We start from the raw sequence: 15,017 nt of genomic DNA, 5'->3' as shown, positions 1-15,017 counted from the left end.
AAACCTAAACGAGTTTGGATCTGGGTTTGCATCTAACTAAATGTAACAGGTTTAAATTTGGATCTGGATCAAAGGGATCTAATCCAAACCTTACCCATTGACATGCTTAGTAGTACTTAAATATTTCTTGTGAAAACCATTAATCCATCGAAACGAATCCCAAAATCCCTAATACTTTCCAATCTGTGAAAGAAATGGATACCTTCACGAAACCAAATTGAAAGAATGAAGAGGGTTATATTAAAAAATGAAAGAAGAGAGAGAGAGAGAGAGAATAAATCCCAACAGGGAAAGAACTTCTGCACGTATGCCTCCCTAGTCCGAGGGACAGAGCATTATTAATGGATTAAAACTGAAGGAAAACAGAAGCCATTGCTGAGAGTGCACCGAAATGAACTCCATATTTTACGCAGATAACTCTGCGAAATAAAATTTGTTTGCCAATACACTTGATGTCAAATACACCTTCTTATAACACTAGAACCAGGTAGCATGATCTACCTGATCTCGTACTTAAATTCGTTCTTGTTGGACTGGACTGACAAATACTATCGTTTTAATCATTGATAGCTGCATAATTTATTACAGGCTTACGTACAAGGGGAAACCATCAGCATATATCTTCACTTTAGAAAGAAAATGGACCGGGGTTGGAATATTGATCTGGAGATTAATTTGTCAAAGCATCCAGCCCGGAACTAATCCACTGACATTTTGAGCATTAGTCACTGCAGTTATTTGGCTTGAACTTGCAGGATTGTACCTGAATTAACAAAATAGTGAACCAACAGAAAAGGATGATGATCTGGTGCTGGACTTGAGTTGAGAAGATCATCTGTATATGTAGCTGAAACTTACCCAATTTGCAAGCCTGAGCTGCATTCCAGGGGCTGAAAAAACCCCTGAGATTGAGAATGCTGTTGGCTGTATGTATTGCTCTGCTCACCACCACCTCCCCACGACTGATGAAGGTGATTCTCAGCATAAATATCTTCCAGCTGGGAAAAAAACTCTTGGCGTTATAAGGTTTGCATTAGGGTACCAAAAAGCCGTATACAACCAGTATCTTGAAAAGCTCTAATCAGGAAACAATTGTCAAGGAAAAAATTGTCTAATCAATTAAAAGGATAGGTTCAAACGAACTGCACCAAGGGAACTCAATATGAGCAGTTCTCCTAGTTAGCAATTGAACAGAGCAACTATTTCAGAAGCATACATGCATGCAAGACATAAGGGGCAACCAAGTTCACAATATCAGACATAGGGTAACATATTTTGTCTAGGCTTTTCGCCATGGAACGGACAAATATCAAAATAAACAACCACGTGTATGTCACTACCTTCCTTTCTAATGCCTTATTAGCCTCAAGCCACAACTTCTCCTGTAGCCCAAAATTCTGATGTCAATAAAAGGAGTAGATCAAACCTTACAAATTAAATTGTCCAGTGCAGATTTAGATACCTTTGTTTGGAGATCAGAAAGCTGATCCAGCATAACTTGTGTCTGTAAATGAAACAACAAAAACCGTCAAATGCAAGCACTACAGTGCGCAGAATTAGAGGAAAGAGAAGGCGCATCCTTAATATTCGGTCAAAAGATTGGATCTTTAGCTTGTGTCTAGGAACCCTTCATCCAAGCCCTACTTCAAGCAGATGTTACATATTTGCCGGGTCCAAACCTTTTATGTTGCCATACTTCTCCATTGTATGCTAACATGATTGTTGTACATTACATTTCTTATGAAGTCTTAAGTGTTCAAAAATTAGTAAACTAGGAGAAAGCAGAACTAAGTGTTAAACTTGGAGCTACAAAGTTGCAACAGATCTGTAACCTTTGTCAAATATTAGTACTTATTTGTAAATGGAATACATCTTGCTGAACTTGTGATGATACTGAAAAGGAAACAAGTCATACTTCTTTGCTTTTGGATTGGCACATCAACCAATTTGCAGATTTGCAACATCCTATTAATGACTTCAAGGTATCTGTTCTAGCCTTCCAAATCTTCATTTAGGAACATAACCAGAGCAGATTAAGTTGACAGGCCCTTTTTTATAGTTTAAGATGCATGGAAATAGTAGGCAGTGGGATCACAAGGCCAATTTGGCAAGTAGATTGACATGCAAAAGTATAGTAATGCTGGCTGAACAAATTCAACATTTCACCATTATAAATCAATATTGCGAACAAATTCCCCCAAGTATTAGCTATCCATCTTGTAGTTTAATTTTACAGTTATTAATGGCACTATTTTCCTTGTTTCTATTTAACAATGATGTAGGCACGAAAATGGTCAGAAGCTACAGGACAAACATGGAAATATTTCATTTGCTAGCTACATGAAGGGTTAATGAATTTCCTTACCCTTGTGGACCTTACAAGCTTCAAGGATGATTCTAGTTGATGTTCAAGATGTTCGAGATCATTTATATTTAGCGGTCCCAAGTCATCTCCAAGAAGGTGTCTGGAATGTGAATGGTCATGAAATTTGTTACAGTAACAAATAAAGTACTAATACTGAAATTTGTCTAATAGAAAAACTTTGAGTCAGCCACCGACATGTTTTGGAAAATAACTGCATGTGTGTCAGTAATCTACGGTGCAAGCCGTATACTATTACCTTTGATATCGTTGTAGTGACTCATATTTGCCTTTCAGCTTCAGGTACTCCTTGTAGCTGCTTTGCTTTATAATCAAACAAATTTATAAAAAATCACGCAAATAAATGACAAACTGTAGGTTTTTACACATTAAACTAAATTGTCGTCAGAATAACTGTACAAGCATGGGCCAAGTGATGCTTATATATGGTACCTCAATCTCTTTGGCTGAGTGGCTGACTTCTACTGCTCCATAACTGCATCTTTGGTACCTTTCAAGAGTCCTGAGCATGCTGAAGTACAATTTACACAGAAAGATGTGATCAGATAAGGCGTACGTAAAACCTGTTGTTGATATCCCTACTACTTTCTGAGGTACTCCGCATTTTGTCATTGAATTCCTGATCCAGGAGTAGAATTTTCCTTTCCTTAACTGAGCAATAGCTCCCAACAAAACTCAACAGCATGGATATTGGTTCTTTTTTTAAAATATTATTAGGATTTTATCTCAGGCAGCTGGAGCCCCAAAAAACTTTGAATCATATTGCTTCAATTTTATGTGGAGAGGGGATTGATTATGCATGGAGGCATAAAAAACCACAAATATTTATAAGGGGGAAAAGCCAAGAATGAATATCGTAAAGTCAAATGAAACCAATCGAATCAAGATCTTAAACATTCACAGCATAAATCTAACTAACGATAAAGCATACAGAATCACTCAATCAATACATCAAGAAAAGTACAGATAGTGAGCTTTGTGGAAACAATACATCATTGTAATAAAATGCAGTATACAAATATGGGGTGCTTTTTAACAATGGAGAATTTCAAAGCTGACCCTAGTCCTAAATTATAGAAGGCAGGTGGGGCTGGTGTTTATTCACCATTTTCAACAAATCTATTGCGAGTTGAAGCACATTGTGTTATTATTCTTTGTGGTGTTTCGATTCTTGATCTGACGATTCTTCTTAATACCCCATAGCTAAGTTTGTTGATACATTTTCAAGTCTCTTGTATTATGTGCTCGACTTTGCATGTTGCTGTATTTGCCAAACCGTGTACATTCTTAGGCAATCAAATAATTCATATCACAAATCACAAGATATATAATTGCCAGTCTTCATCATCGACACTCCACATAGGATCATCTGAAGGCACTTTTAACAAACATCATCAAAATGAACAAGAGAAAATCCAATAGAATTAACCTTTTGGCCTAGCACAATATTCATTTTAAAGCAAGACGGATGATAATAAATTGGTGCTAAAGTTCTAATGCATAAGATTTTCTGGTCTTTCTTTCTATCGGCAGTAGCCAGTACTCCATCTGTCCCAATTATTTGTCGTATTTTGGAATTTCAACTTTTTAGAAATAGTGATTTGATGGCGATGTTAATGAATTTATTTTCAAAATTATCCTTGAAAATTCAAATTTTAAATTTAAATTTAGTACGAAATATAGATAAAGATGGAAATAATATTAAAAAAAAAAATCAAAAGTAATTTAACTAAACATATCAAAAAATAGAAAGCACGACAATTTTATCAACTTCAAACCTTGTCACCCAAAGTTTAGGGGACCCAAAATTTAAGAAAGAACACAGCTTCACCAGCCAGTCAATAAGGAAGGTTTCTTTGAAATCTGAAAATCACATGTTCCAAGAAGACTTAGTTCTCTCAAACTCTTTTCAAGCTCCTTCATCAAAGAGCTTGACGTAACATCTGAACACTAGTAATTACAAGTACCGCAGTATTTCAGGCCAGCATAACAAATTTTTAGGGATTCACTTGTTCCTCCCCCGGCCCAACCCCTTAGAAGATCCTTTTCTTCAGTATCTGTTAGATCAACACGAACTATTTCGTTTATGTACTCTACGTCCCAAGAAATTTTCCAACTGGAAATCACAAGCTTAACTTTTCAAGAAACTAGAAACCCTAGAACTTGAACTGGGACCTAGTTTGCTTAAAATAAAGGGGAAATTTTGCCAAAATTTGAACGGACACAATAAATAAAAGTAAACAATTGAAGGAGGAAAAAAAATAAAAAAAGACCATCCAAACAAAAACATATCCATCTGATTGGTGTAGCAGATCCAATTTTGATCATACTAAAAACTAGGTCAAGCTCAAAACTCTTTTTCAGAGCCAAAAACATGTCTATCTGATTGGTGTTGCAGATCCGATTTTGATCATACTGAAAACTAGCTCAAGCTCAAAACTCTTTTTTAGAGCCTAAAAATAGAAAAGATACATTTATAAGAACCCAAAGGGAATGACTTCATTATGCATCTAAAAAACCAAAATCAACAAACCAAAAGTTAGTATGAATATGTTCTCAGAAGATGGGTAAAAAAGAGAAAGAAATATACTTGGAGCTGCTACAGAACTCATAAAGCTTGCCCCGGTTAGAGAAGATGATGAGGGCCACCTCAGCATCACACAGAACTGAGAGCTCATAAGCTTTCTTGAGCAGTCCATTCCTCCTCTTAGCAAACGTAACCTGCCTATTTATCTTGTTCTCTATTCTCTTCAGCTCCACTCTCCCCCTACCCATGGTCAACACTTCTCAGCAGTCACAAGCCCTTGTTTATATCTATGTCTGTGAAAGTATATATCTTTACTCAACAATAACCTTTCTTCTTCTGGGTTAGTCTTAGATCCTTTATACTTCTCACAAATTGCAACCAAAACTATGCAAGAAACAAGGAAGATATATACAAACCCTAAATTGTAGTAATGTATTTATGTTTGTAGTTAGAAAGAGAGAAAAGGGGAAGAAATGGGAATCTGGGATTGCTTCTTCTCTTTCCTTGTACTTCTCTTCAGGATTGGGGTTTGAGCTTTAACCTCAGGATTAGCATCTGGATGGAAAGACAAGAGGGATCAAAAGCTTTAGGGTTGGAGTCCCTTTTTCTGTGTTTCTACTTTGGTTTGGTTTGATGGGTTTCATGTCCTTGGACCCCCTGTACATTTGGAGTTTAAGGTGGGATTATGTAATAAAGCGTGGATGACACGACGTTCGGCTTTGCATTGAAATCAAACAACGTGAAGGCACGCGCGCGGGAAATCCGTGGTTGTCGTTGATTCGGGTTGAGATTATGTCTAGTCTCCAGAAAAATCTGGCAGTCGTCACTGAGGTTAAATTGCTTTCTTCCTTAAAAAAAAAAAAAAGGTTAAATTACTTTCCCACTCATTGCTGATTTAGCGCAACGGATCTTCTCTCCCACATCCTGTGTCACTCTCTATCCCATTTTTATTATATTACTATTTCTCATACATGAATATCATGTTTTAGTTTTTTTTTTCTTAAGATTCAATAACTATTAATTGAGTAATACACAATATTTAACAAACTCAAAAAATCAAAATGCATAAAAAATGAGATTTTTTATGATTTTTTTGCTGTATTTTTTAATTTTCTATTATGTATTGCTTTTTTGAACCTGTTGTATTTATTTTTTATTCAATTAATAGTTATTGAATCTTAAGGAAAAAAAAAGAACTAAAACATGATATTTACGTAGGAGAAATAATAATATAATAAAAAGTGGGACAAAGAGTGGCACAGGGTGTGGGACAGAAGATCCGTTGCGCTGATTTAGTCATTTAATTACTTCACTAAGCACGCAAATTGTTTTGTCCACGGTCTTACCAATATTTTATAGGGATTAAATTTCATAAACTATTTAGTGCAGAAATTTTTTTTATACAAACATGTTTAGATGAATGCTATATTATCACGGTTTAAATTTTAAGTTCTTTTTTTGCTCATGTATCATATATCTATACGTGATTATGTAAAAAAAATTTATATTGATAGTGTATATAGTATTTAATTCATATTTATAACGATACTGTGGTACATGAGCAAGTGAAATTTACAACAACAAAAAAAAGCTATTAATCTTAATTTCAAGTGACAAAAACTCTTTTTTCCCCTTATTTAGATAATATTTGAGATCGTGGTAGCTCTTTTTTCAACTAATTATAAGCCAATTCTTTGAGTTTTTAATTGAAAATGCGTACCAATCAATTATGGTTAGTCCTGATAGGGCATATGATTCAACAAATCCTGCCTTTTAAAAAAAAAAAAAGAAAGAAAGAATGACAAATCCAAGTGAGTATCAGTTGCATTTCCGTCCAGACAAAAAATTGTGTTTGGTAAAAGACCAAATCAAGTCAAGTCAATGTTACTTTACAAACGTACGAATTGTTTAAACATATGGTTTTCAAGTTGTGAAGTGATTCGAAATGTAAGGGTGCTATTTCCTAATTTGCAATTCAAAGGCTGTTAATTTAGTTCTTGATGTGCGCATAGCCGAAGAAGTCCCAAAAGAATAAACCCAACAAAAAACTCAAATACATAAACAAGAGAAAGAAAGAGGAAGAATACATTAAACATTTGATGATAATAACAAATGTATGTCTAATCTTCAGCGTGGTGCTTTGAACTCAAATTTACACAGTTTTGTACCCCACTGGTGATTCGCAGGAGCATGAGTTTTGATTAGAAGTTGGACATAAGCATCAATTAGTAGTTTTTGCTGAATTTCACGTTTGGTAATTGAAGTGTAAATTATACTACTACAAGCAACCGCATTGATCTTTTATTGGCATCCATGTCAAAAGCTAATGCCGAATCCACGGTCATTCTGACCACATCCGATCCTCAGTATCACTTTTCTAGTGGTAATTCAGTGGCACTTCTATATTTATACCAAATGTCCTGTTTATTTAACTTGTCACGTGTTATTTATTTAAATTTCTTCTATCTTCATATGATAAGTGGGATTGACGTTAAATTTAGCACTGAATAGTAACACATAAGATCGCAATTGCATTCTCACTGTTTCTGAACTTCGAACAATTTCACCACCCAACATTCTACATATATACATACATACATATATATATATATATATGAAGCCCGATAATCCCTTTTGTTAATTAGCGAATTGTTAAGCTTTATAGGATTTTTAAGCTTGTATTCCACATTATTTCTGTACTTCATTCAAAGAGTAACACAATTGCATTGCATCCCCGCATTTCCTCAAGCATGCGGTTACAATTAGAGCTTTTATAATTTCACTTTATAAAGCGTTTCTGACGTATGATAAATGTCACGAAGCATTAAAGAGAAAAAAGAAATACTGTAGCATTTTCTGACGTATGATACAAACAGAATCCTACCGTACACTTGAAGGTCCCACCCAAGTAACCAAGTAATAATAATAATTAATTGTCTCCTCCGGTGCCTAATGGATATCTAGATGCTTATCTACTCAAAACGTTAATCGGTACGTACAGGAGTCCACGTGCCAATTTCCGCGACAGCGCCTTAAGCCTTCTTTTCTTTCGCATCAAATTCTTCCCCATCGTATCAAAAAATGAAACCACAAAGGCTGCATTCTTCTTTGACGTTTATTTTATTTTATTTTTTTTTTTTTGTCAAAATCTTCGACGTTTATTGGTGGAGTACAATTGTGGTATTTAATAACAACTCCTCTATGTCTAATTAAACAGCTGTAACCATGCACTCCATTATTAAGTGCGGCACACCCTATTTTCCTCGACCTTTTAATTATATTTGATGCTAAATTTAGTTTCAATCCCACTTATTAAATAAGAGTAAAACAAAAAAAAAAAAAAATTTAAGTAAACAGCACATGACAATTAAACGTTTGGCATAAATATAGAAGTGATATTAAATTGCCACTAAAAAGGTGGCACGAAGATATCATGTGATAATTTTTTACTTATTAAAAAATTTCCCGTGCAATTTCTTTCGTGGTTCTATCTTATACCTTCTCTCAGTGAATCTCTTTTTTTTTTTTTAACTACTAATAGTAGATAAGTGAGATTTAAGAAGCAGGAGGAAGAAAGAAGAATTTGAATCCAGTATCTCTAAATTCTAGGATCTCGATTTTGACCACACGTATGAAATTAGTAGTTAGTAATCTGCTTAAATTGATTGATCGCAGCAGCATAATATACATATTTTGAACCAAAAAAGTATCGACATTTATCAAAATGTTAAGTTTAGAGAAAATGAAATATTCCGCTCTCTTTATTAGCTTTCACGAACTTAGCATATGTATCTTTATCACATCATGTTCGCTTTTGGTGCCAATAATATCATCACGTCCAAAAAAACCAGTGCAGTCAATATTCAAGCATCCACAATTGTCTGGTCATACTTAGCTAACAATGAGTGAAAACGTAAAGCGACGGCTGACAATTGCGTGAAAACCCCAATTGATAAAGAAAAAGCGGAGGATGCAATGCCTTCTAAATTCGTAAACTTAATCTAGTCTTGATAAATGGTGCTGTTAATCGAGTCGAGTATTTAACTGCCGAGCTTGAGCTTAACTCGAGCCAGATTCGAGCTCGCTCCACTAATAGGACGAGTCTTGAAGTATGCTCGAATTTGATTCGCCAATGGGACACATGACTCGAGTTTGAGCTTGACCTCCACTCATTTATCACAAACGAGTCGAGTTCGCATGAGTTTGAGCTCGAACTCGTGTGAATTGATCACAATAAAAATCTGTAATTTTCAATTTTTATTTTTTTAACTTGTAAAATGATATATATGTCCTTCCTTATCGAGGCCAAACGAGTTATTTGAATAACAAAAGATTCGAACTTACTCGACTCGTTAATTAATCGAGTAAATTTTTAACTCAAACTCAACTCGTTTACTAAAATTGACGAGTTGTGTTCGAACCTTATCGAGTCGAGTTCAATCGAGTTTTCGAATTGCTAGTTTTGTTTAACAGCACTATCAATAAATTAAGGATTTACAGATAGATTTTGTGGTGATTGAAGTCTAACGTACGTATATCAAGATTGAACTTCCGTCTTTCCTGTGTGTAATTGCGTGCGCTTTTCTTCCCAATTGGGAAAGGTTCCAAAAAATAAACTGGTGAATTTTTGTTCAAGTTTTGAATCAGAGTAATTTACAAGCGAGTGACGACTACATTTGAAGGATCCTGACTTAATACTTGAAAGAGTTAACCAAAAATTATAAGACCGAAGCTGGGAGGGCTTACAAAAACTTTGCAGCTGTTGCTTATAATATACACTTGGCCACTCTCTCTTCAAGGCCTCGTGTACCTAGATACCACCCAAAAAATTTTTTTTTTTAACGTTCACGAATGAGGATAAAAACCATATACTCCATCAAAATACAGTCATATTTTGATGCACCTAAGAAAACGTTTCCAGATTTCAAATTAAATAACGACTAAATCATACTCCTGCTTCTTGATAGAAAGTCATATCACATTTAGTTCTCAATAAATATTGCTAAGGACTTTGCTCAAAAAAAAAAAAGAAAAAAAAAAGAACTAGGGCTGAGGATTATGGCCTCTTCTCCCTCAGATTCTCGCCCTACAGTATCCTGAAAGGTAATCCGTCTTCCCCTTTCGTGATGAATGATGATCCATTGGGCAGAAATTTGTCACTCTAGAAAGTTTTCTCTTGTTTTGACGAAAAAAAGAAAAGAAAAGAAAGTTTTCTCTTGCAGTTGTCAACTTTAAGTCTGTAGCTGTTGAAAGAACAGAACAGCTACAGACAAAATTATTTACTTTACGATTGTGATGTTATTGATGAAGTTGCCTTGTTTAGCAATACAAATGGGATTAAGGAACTATGAAATACTAAACGAGGGTCATCTTACTTAATTTCTTTGATTAACATAATTGAAGTACATTTCTTTTGTTATTTAGGATTAATTACGAGATTTCATTGGACAAAAGATCCAATTACAAATAATACAAAATATGTAAGGGGGAAAAAAAAAGAGAGAGAGAGAGAGAGGAACAGAGCAACAACCATCGTACATTCAAGGTTGTAGACAAGCCACATGAATACGAGTCTTTTCAAGGACCTCGCTATATCTTGTGTGTACTCGTCTGCTACGGTGCAACAACCATTGCAGAGGTCCAAAAATTGTCGTTTACGGGTCAGATTCTAATAAGCTCCAGTGTACAGTGGCAGGTGATGCTGACAAACGGAGGCGAGCTGGAAAATCTATGGCTCTTACACTTACAGTAGTATCTTCGGCGTCGACAGCACAGTAACCCGCCGCCTCGTGTACACGTGTCAAGATATTACGGGTGACTGTCAGTTGACGGTCTTCTTCATGGCTGCATGACAGAAGTCGGCGCGTGATGGCTGAACTAAACACTGTGCAATAATTAGACTGCGGAAAGGGAAGGGGCCCAAGTAACAGGATTGAACCAAAAAAAAGTGTATATACATATATATATATATATATATAGCGGGCCGGTGGGGATAAGAGGGGTTGGGCCTTTTCTTTCCTTACTGTTGTGTTGCCCGTATTGGAAATTTGACATCACGAATTTTGGCTGTAAGCCTGCTGGTAATTTTCATTTCAAGGACCATTGAGGGGCGGAGGAGGACTAAAGGTAGAAACCAAGATCCAGCTAAATTAAATGGTAGTGACATTGATCACTGCAAGATCCATAGTAGGGGAAGAACAAGGAGAAAATTTTTAAAAAAAATGAAAGGAGATGTAGGGGAAGAAAAAAAGAACTCTATAAATGTCAAGGCGTATTTGTTTTTTTTTTTCCGACACAGGGGGTATTCGGGCCCCCGAAAGGAGAGGCTCAATTCCCTCGAACACGATATCCCTGAGACTCAAACTGTGGTCGTCATATCCTAAAGAGGAGCAACGAAACCACTCGAGTTATCCTGAATTGGGCGTCAAGGCATATTTGTATGTTCAATCTTTTTGACGATAAACTTCCCTTGACCTATCATCAAAGGGGTTAAGTGAAACAAAATTAACTTCCAATATATAGTCCTTAAACTTCCAATATATATAATGCCCCTAAACCAGTGGCGGATTTAAGGTGGGCGCACGGCCCCACTCCCCCCTTAAACTTCTATAATATTCATAGAATTTTGATATAATCTCAAGTGTGTCTCGAAGTTTTCTTATGAAGGAAGTGAAAGAATTACGTGATCTTCTAAGTTGGTTTATGAACTAATATTCTAAAAGAATATGTGGACCAGAAAGTTCCATTTAAAGTAAGCTAAAAAAAGACTTTTTATTTCAACTTGTTGGTGAAATTTTTTTTGCTTAAAAAACTAGAAAAATAGTAAGTAAAAAATTTTAGTGTTGTTTTTGCCCCCACTGAAAATTTTTTCTGACTCCGCCACTGCCCTAAACTTTGAAGGGTTAAATTTTAAACCACTTTTTAGTTCAACTCTCATATTTTTCTCCTTTTTTTTTTGCTTGTGAAGTTTAGAGTCGTCCCTTGAATCAAAAGAGAAAAAAAAAATGAAAGGAGATGTAGGGGAAGAAAAAAGAACTCTATAAATGTCAAGGCGTATTTGTATGTTCAATCTTTTTACGATAAACTTCCATTGACCTATTATCAAAGGGGTTAAGTGAAACAAATTTAACTTCCAATATATGGGCAAATGCCCCTAAACTTTGAAGGGTTAATGTAATTGACCCTAATATTTGTGCCGCTCTTTAACAACATATTGCTATGGGCTCAGCTTGAGATTTACTTTAAAAAATGGAAATCTTTTTATTCTCTTTTGTATTTAGTAAAAAAGATACGCTAACTAACAAATAGAACTAACTCCATATATCGCAGTAATTTTTTATCTAATTGCATGATGAAATTTCGGGAATCTGTACTCTTGTCTTTTGAAAGAGAAAGTAGTAGAAAAGGAGTTCTCCTTCCTTCACAGCGGAATGTGGAACCTTTGCAAGGGGTCGATCTTATACCCAAAATGTAGCCTTTAACTTCCCACATGGCCAATGGAAATGAAAAGGAAGACGCTACTAATTACGTATATTTACCATTTACGCAACTTCTGTTAGCTAAGTCCCAATAGATATTAGAAATAAAAAAATAAAGTCCCAATACGTAGGCTGATTAATTCTTTTAGTCGCCCTCGACGAATGCTAAAATTTTTTTCAGGTAATCCGAAATATGCTCCGACTCAAACCACTTAGGACCCTAGCGGACACAACAAATTGGAGAAGTACGCTGCAACCCTATGCAATGCACCCGGGCGAATCACGGGACTCAAACCACTTAGGACCCCAGCCGACACACCAAATTGGAGCAGTACGCTGCAACCTTATGCAATGCACCCGGGCGAATCACGAGGATTCAAGTTCTGAGTAAAATTCGAATCCAACCCAAGACCAAAGAAATTCTTAAGAGTTCGCTTACCACTAGACCACTCCGTGGTTACAATGCTAAAATTTCAAGTATTAAAAGTCTTGAGTTGTATGCCACCATGACCACACCAGTTGCACATTCAAGAATTCGTGTCGATGAGCAAGCGTGGCAAGATACGAGACGTGTCCACTTAACAAGTCATCATCACGGGGCCGTTTAGTTGTCTCTTTCATTTAGAGGTTTTTTTTTTAATCTTTTTTTCCCATTTAGAACATGATATATTTAGGACCCATAATGCACGAAAAGATTCTAAAGCTTTGCTTTGCTCTCTTACCTTTTGGAGCACTGGACCTTGATTTGGTCGTAGCATGCATGATATGCTAGATGGAGAAGCAGTCTATTTGACCGTGAATTAAGATATATATGTTTCCTGCTTGATCAGGTTGGAATTTTGAGACGTAACTAAAAAGAAGTGCGCGTTCTCTTTGGTCTCTTTAAATGGTAAAAGAAAATGGATTTTGAGCAAAAATAGGTTTTGTTATTTAGACGCATTCATCATCTTCTTAAACTTTCAACCACACCATCAAATTGTACAAGAAAATGCGAGTGGCCGAAAACCCAATACAATCCAAATTATTTTCTTAACTTTCTTAATATATATATATATATATATTTTTGCATGTCCTTTTGTTTCAGACAATCCAAATTCGAACGAGAGGTCTTAGTGAAGACCTGAGAACTGAGACAAAAGAGGCATAGACCAAGTATTTTGACTTGAGGTACCATCCATCAACTCATGAAAAACATCAAATCCTTAGCAAAGTTATTTTGGTTAATCAACCAATACTCTAGTCTCGTTCTAGTTATATATAACCCTAGAAGACAAAGCAAGTTCTAACTTAGCAAAGCCCAACACGACAACTAGATATTAGATTTCTCTGGCTAGCTAATAAATGTATCCTCCATTTTGCACGTCGACATTATCAAATCCAAAGGAACAAGGAGCAAAAGAGGCTTGATTTTTGTTGGTCATTTTGCTGCAATCATTATTAGCTTGTACCCCTTTACCATTTTGATCATCAAAATTCCATAGCCACCCCGATAAACCATCCATGAGAATATTGGTGTCCGACCATGAATCCGCTTCTTGATACAGCACAGGCAATTGTGGATTTTCCATTACTGGATGTAGCGGTAGCGTTGAAAATTCTTGCTGGGCTTGTAGCTCCGGAGAGAGAGTCCGTTCGCTTGTTACCTCTGACAGGGGCGACGCCTTAGCTCCGGTGCCAGTTTCATCTTGTTCCATCTTCTGTTTAAGTAATCTTCTCCTATCTTTCTTTTCAGAAGGCTTTCCCTTTTTCTTGAAATGGGTCCTCCAATAGTTCTTTATTTCATTGTCCGTTCTTCCTGGCAGGTATCGAGCTATGGTTGACCATCTGTGCATATATAAACATAAAGCCGGCGAAGAGTTAATGATGCATAAGATGAGAGTTACTTCTTTAAATTAATATCCCTCTATTAAAAACTCAAAAGGAACTTGCTGAGGTTAAACGACAAGGAGGAGGACAAGTTCATTACTTGTTACCCCACAAGGCATGAAGTTCGATGATGATGCCCTCCTCCTGAGGGGTTAGATGCCCTCGTTTAAGTCCTGGTCTTAAATAATTCACCCACCTTAGTCTGCAGCTCTTCCCAGTCCTACGTAGTCCTGCATACCAAAATAAATGACAAAACTGTGATTTCGATCTCCTGCATATACTATACTATATATTGTACTACCATATAGTGAGCCTATATATATATAGGTCTAAAACTCGTTGGCATTGCTTTTTATGCCTTTTCCATTAGAATTATAGGCAGAGGAAAAACTCTTACTACCAAGAGCTTGTGCGCCAACAGTATATCGTACGTGTCTGTGATGGTGCCATGCAAGACTGCACTAACTAGCAAGAATTGGATTTTGCATATGGTGAATTTATTCGAAAAAAAATTGAAAATTTCTTGTACAGTTTTATACACCTTGTGATTTGTGCATGTATAACAACACAAATCCTGAAACCCGAGAGCTGCATACTAATACAGTATAAGATACATACCTGCAGACTTAGCCACAGAACTCCATCTTCCTTCGCCATGCAAGCTGACATATTCTTTTAGCAGCTTATCTTCCTCAGGTGTCCAAGGTCCTTTTCTCCACCACCCTTGCTCATGTACGTTCCAACCCATCATTCCAACAACCAT

The 15,017-nt window shown here is 36.1% G+C and overlaps 2 protein-coding genes across 3 annotated transcripts; both read right to left on the bottom strand.

Moving 5' to 3' along the window:
* Positions 1–382: 382 nt before the first annotated feature.
* Positions 383–5,437, bottom strand: LOC113753950 (developmental protein SEPALLATA 1-like). Of its 2 annotated transcripts, XM_027298227.1 has the most exons (8): positions 4,974–5,437; positions 2,816–2,894; positions 2,622–2,686; positions 2,366–2,465; positions 1,463–1,504; positions 1,341–1,382; positions 859–998; positions 383–763 (listed from the first exon to the last, which is right to left on the bottom strand). In XM_027298227.1, the coding sequence occupies exons 1-8, from the start codon at positions 5,156–5,158 to the stop codon at positions 679–681; spliced, it is 738 nt and encodes a 245-aa protein (XP_027154028.1). In that variant the 5' UTR covers positions 5,159–5,437; the 3' UTR covers positions 383–678. The 2 variants fall into 2 exon arrangements, with proteins under 2 accessions (XP_027154028.1, XP_027154029.1); XM_027298228.1 differs by lacking the exon at positions 1,341–1,382.
* An 8,157-nt stretch (positions 5,438–13,594) lies between these two features.
* Positions 13,595–15,017, bottom strand: LOC113754471 (transcription factor MYB59). Its single transcript, XM_027298900.1, has 3 exons — positions 14,873–15,017; positions 14,355–14,484; positions 13,595–14,212 (listed from the first exon to the last, which is right to left on the bottom strand). Exons 1-3 carry the CDS (start codon positions 15,015–15,017, stop codon positions 13,723–13,725), a joined length of 765 nt encoding a protein of 254 aa, XP_027154701.1. The 3' UTR covers positions 13,595–13,722.

The sequence above is a fragment of the Coffea eugenioides genome, chromosome 11 (genome assembly GCF_003713205.1).
Source record: "Coffea eugenioides isolate CCC68of chromosome 11, Ceug_1.0, whole genome shotgun sequence".
NCBI lineage: Eukaryota > Viridiplantae > Streptophyta > Magnoliopsida > Gentianales > Rubiaceae > Coffea > Coffea eugenioides.
Note: the sequence above shows the minus strand (reverse complement) of the source record. Positions and strands in the feature narration are given on the sequence as shown.

What these genes read in the sequence shown, in the direction of transcription:
- LOC113753950 (XM_027298227.1), bottom strand. Translation starts at nt 5,158, where the DNA reads ATGGGTAGGGGGAGAGTGGAGCTGAAGAGAATAGAGAACAAGATAAAT. An exon ending in GAGTTCTGTAGCAGCTCCAA is followed by an intron (nt 2,895 to 4,973) that starts GTATATTTCTTT and finishes ATTGTACTTCAG; the next exon opens with CATGCTCAGGACTCTTGAAA. An exon ending in TTTCTGATCTCCAAACAAAG is followed by an intron (nt 1,383 to 1,462) that starts GTATCTAAATCT and finishes TTTGGGCTACAG; the next exon opens with GAGAAGTTGTGGCTTGAGGC.
- LOC113754471 (XM_027298900.1), bottom strand. Translation starts at nt 15,017, where the DNA reads ATGGTTGTTGGAATGATGGGTTGGAACGTACATGAGCAAGGGTGGTGG. An exon ending in TTCTGTGGCTAAGTCTGCAG is followed by an intron (nt 14,485 to 14,872) that starts GTATGTATCTTA and finishes TTTGGTATGCAG; the next exon opens with GACTACGTAGGACTGGGAAG. An exon ending in CATGCCTTGTGGGGTAACAA is followed by an intron (nt 14,213 to 14,354) that starts GTAATGAACTTG and finishes ATATATGCACAG; the next exon opens with ATGGTCAACCATAGCTCGAT.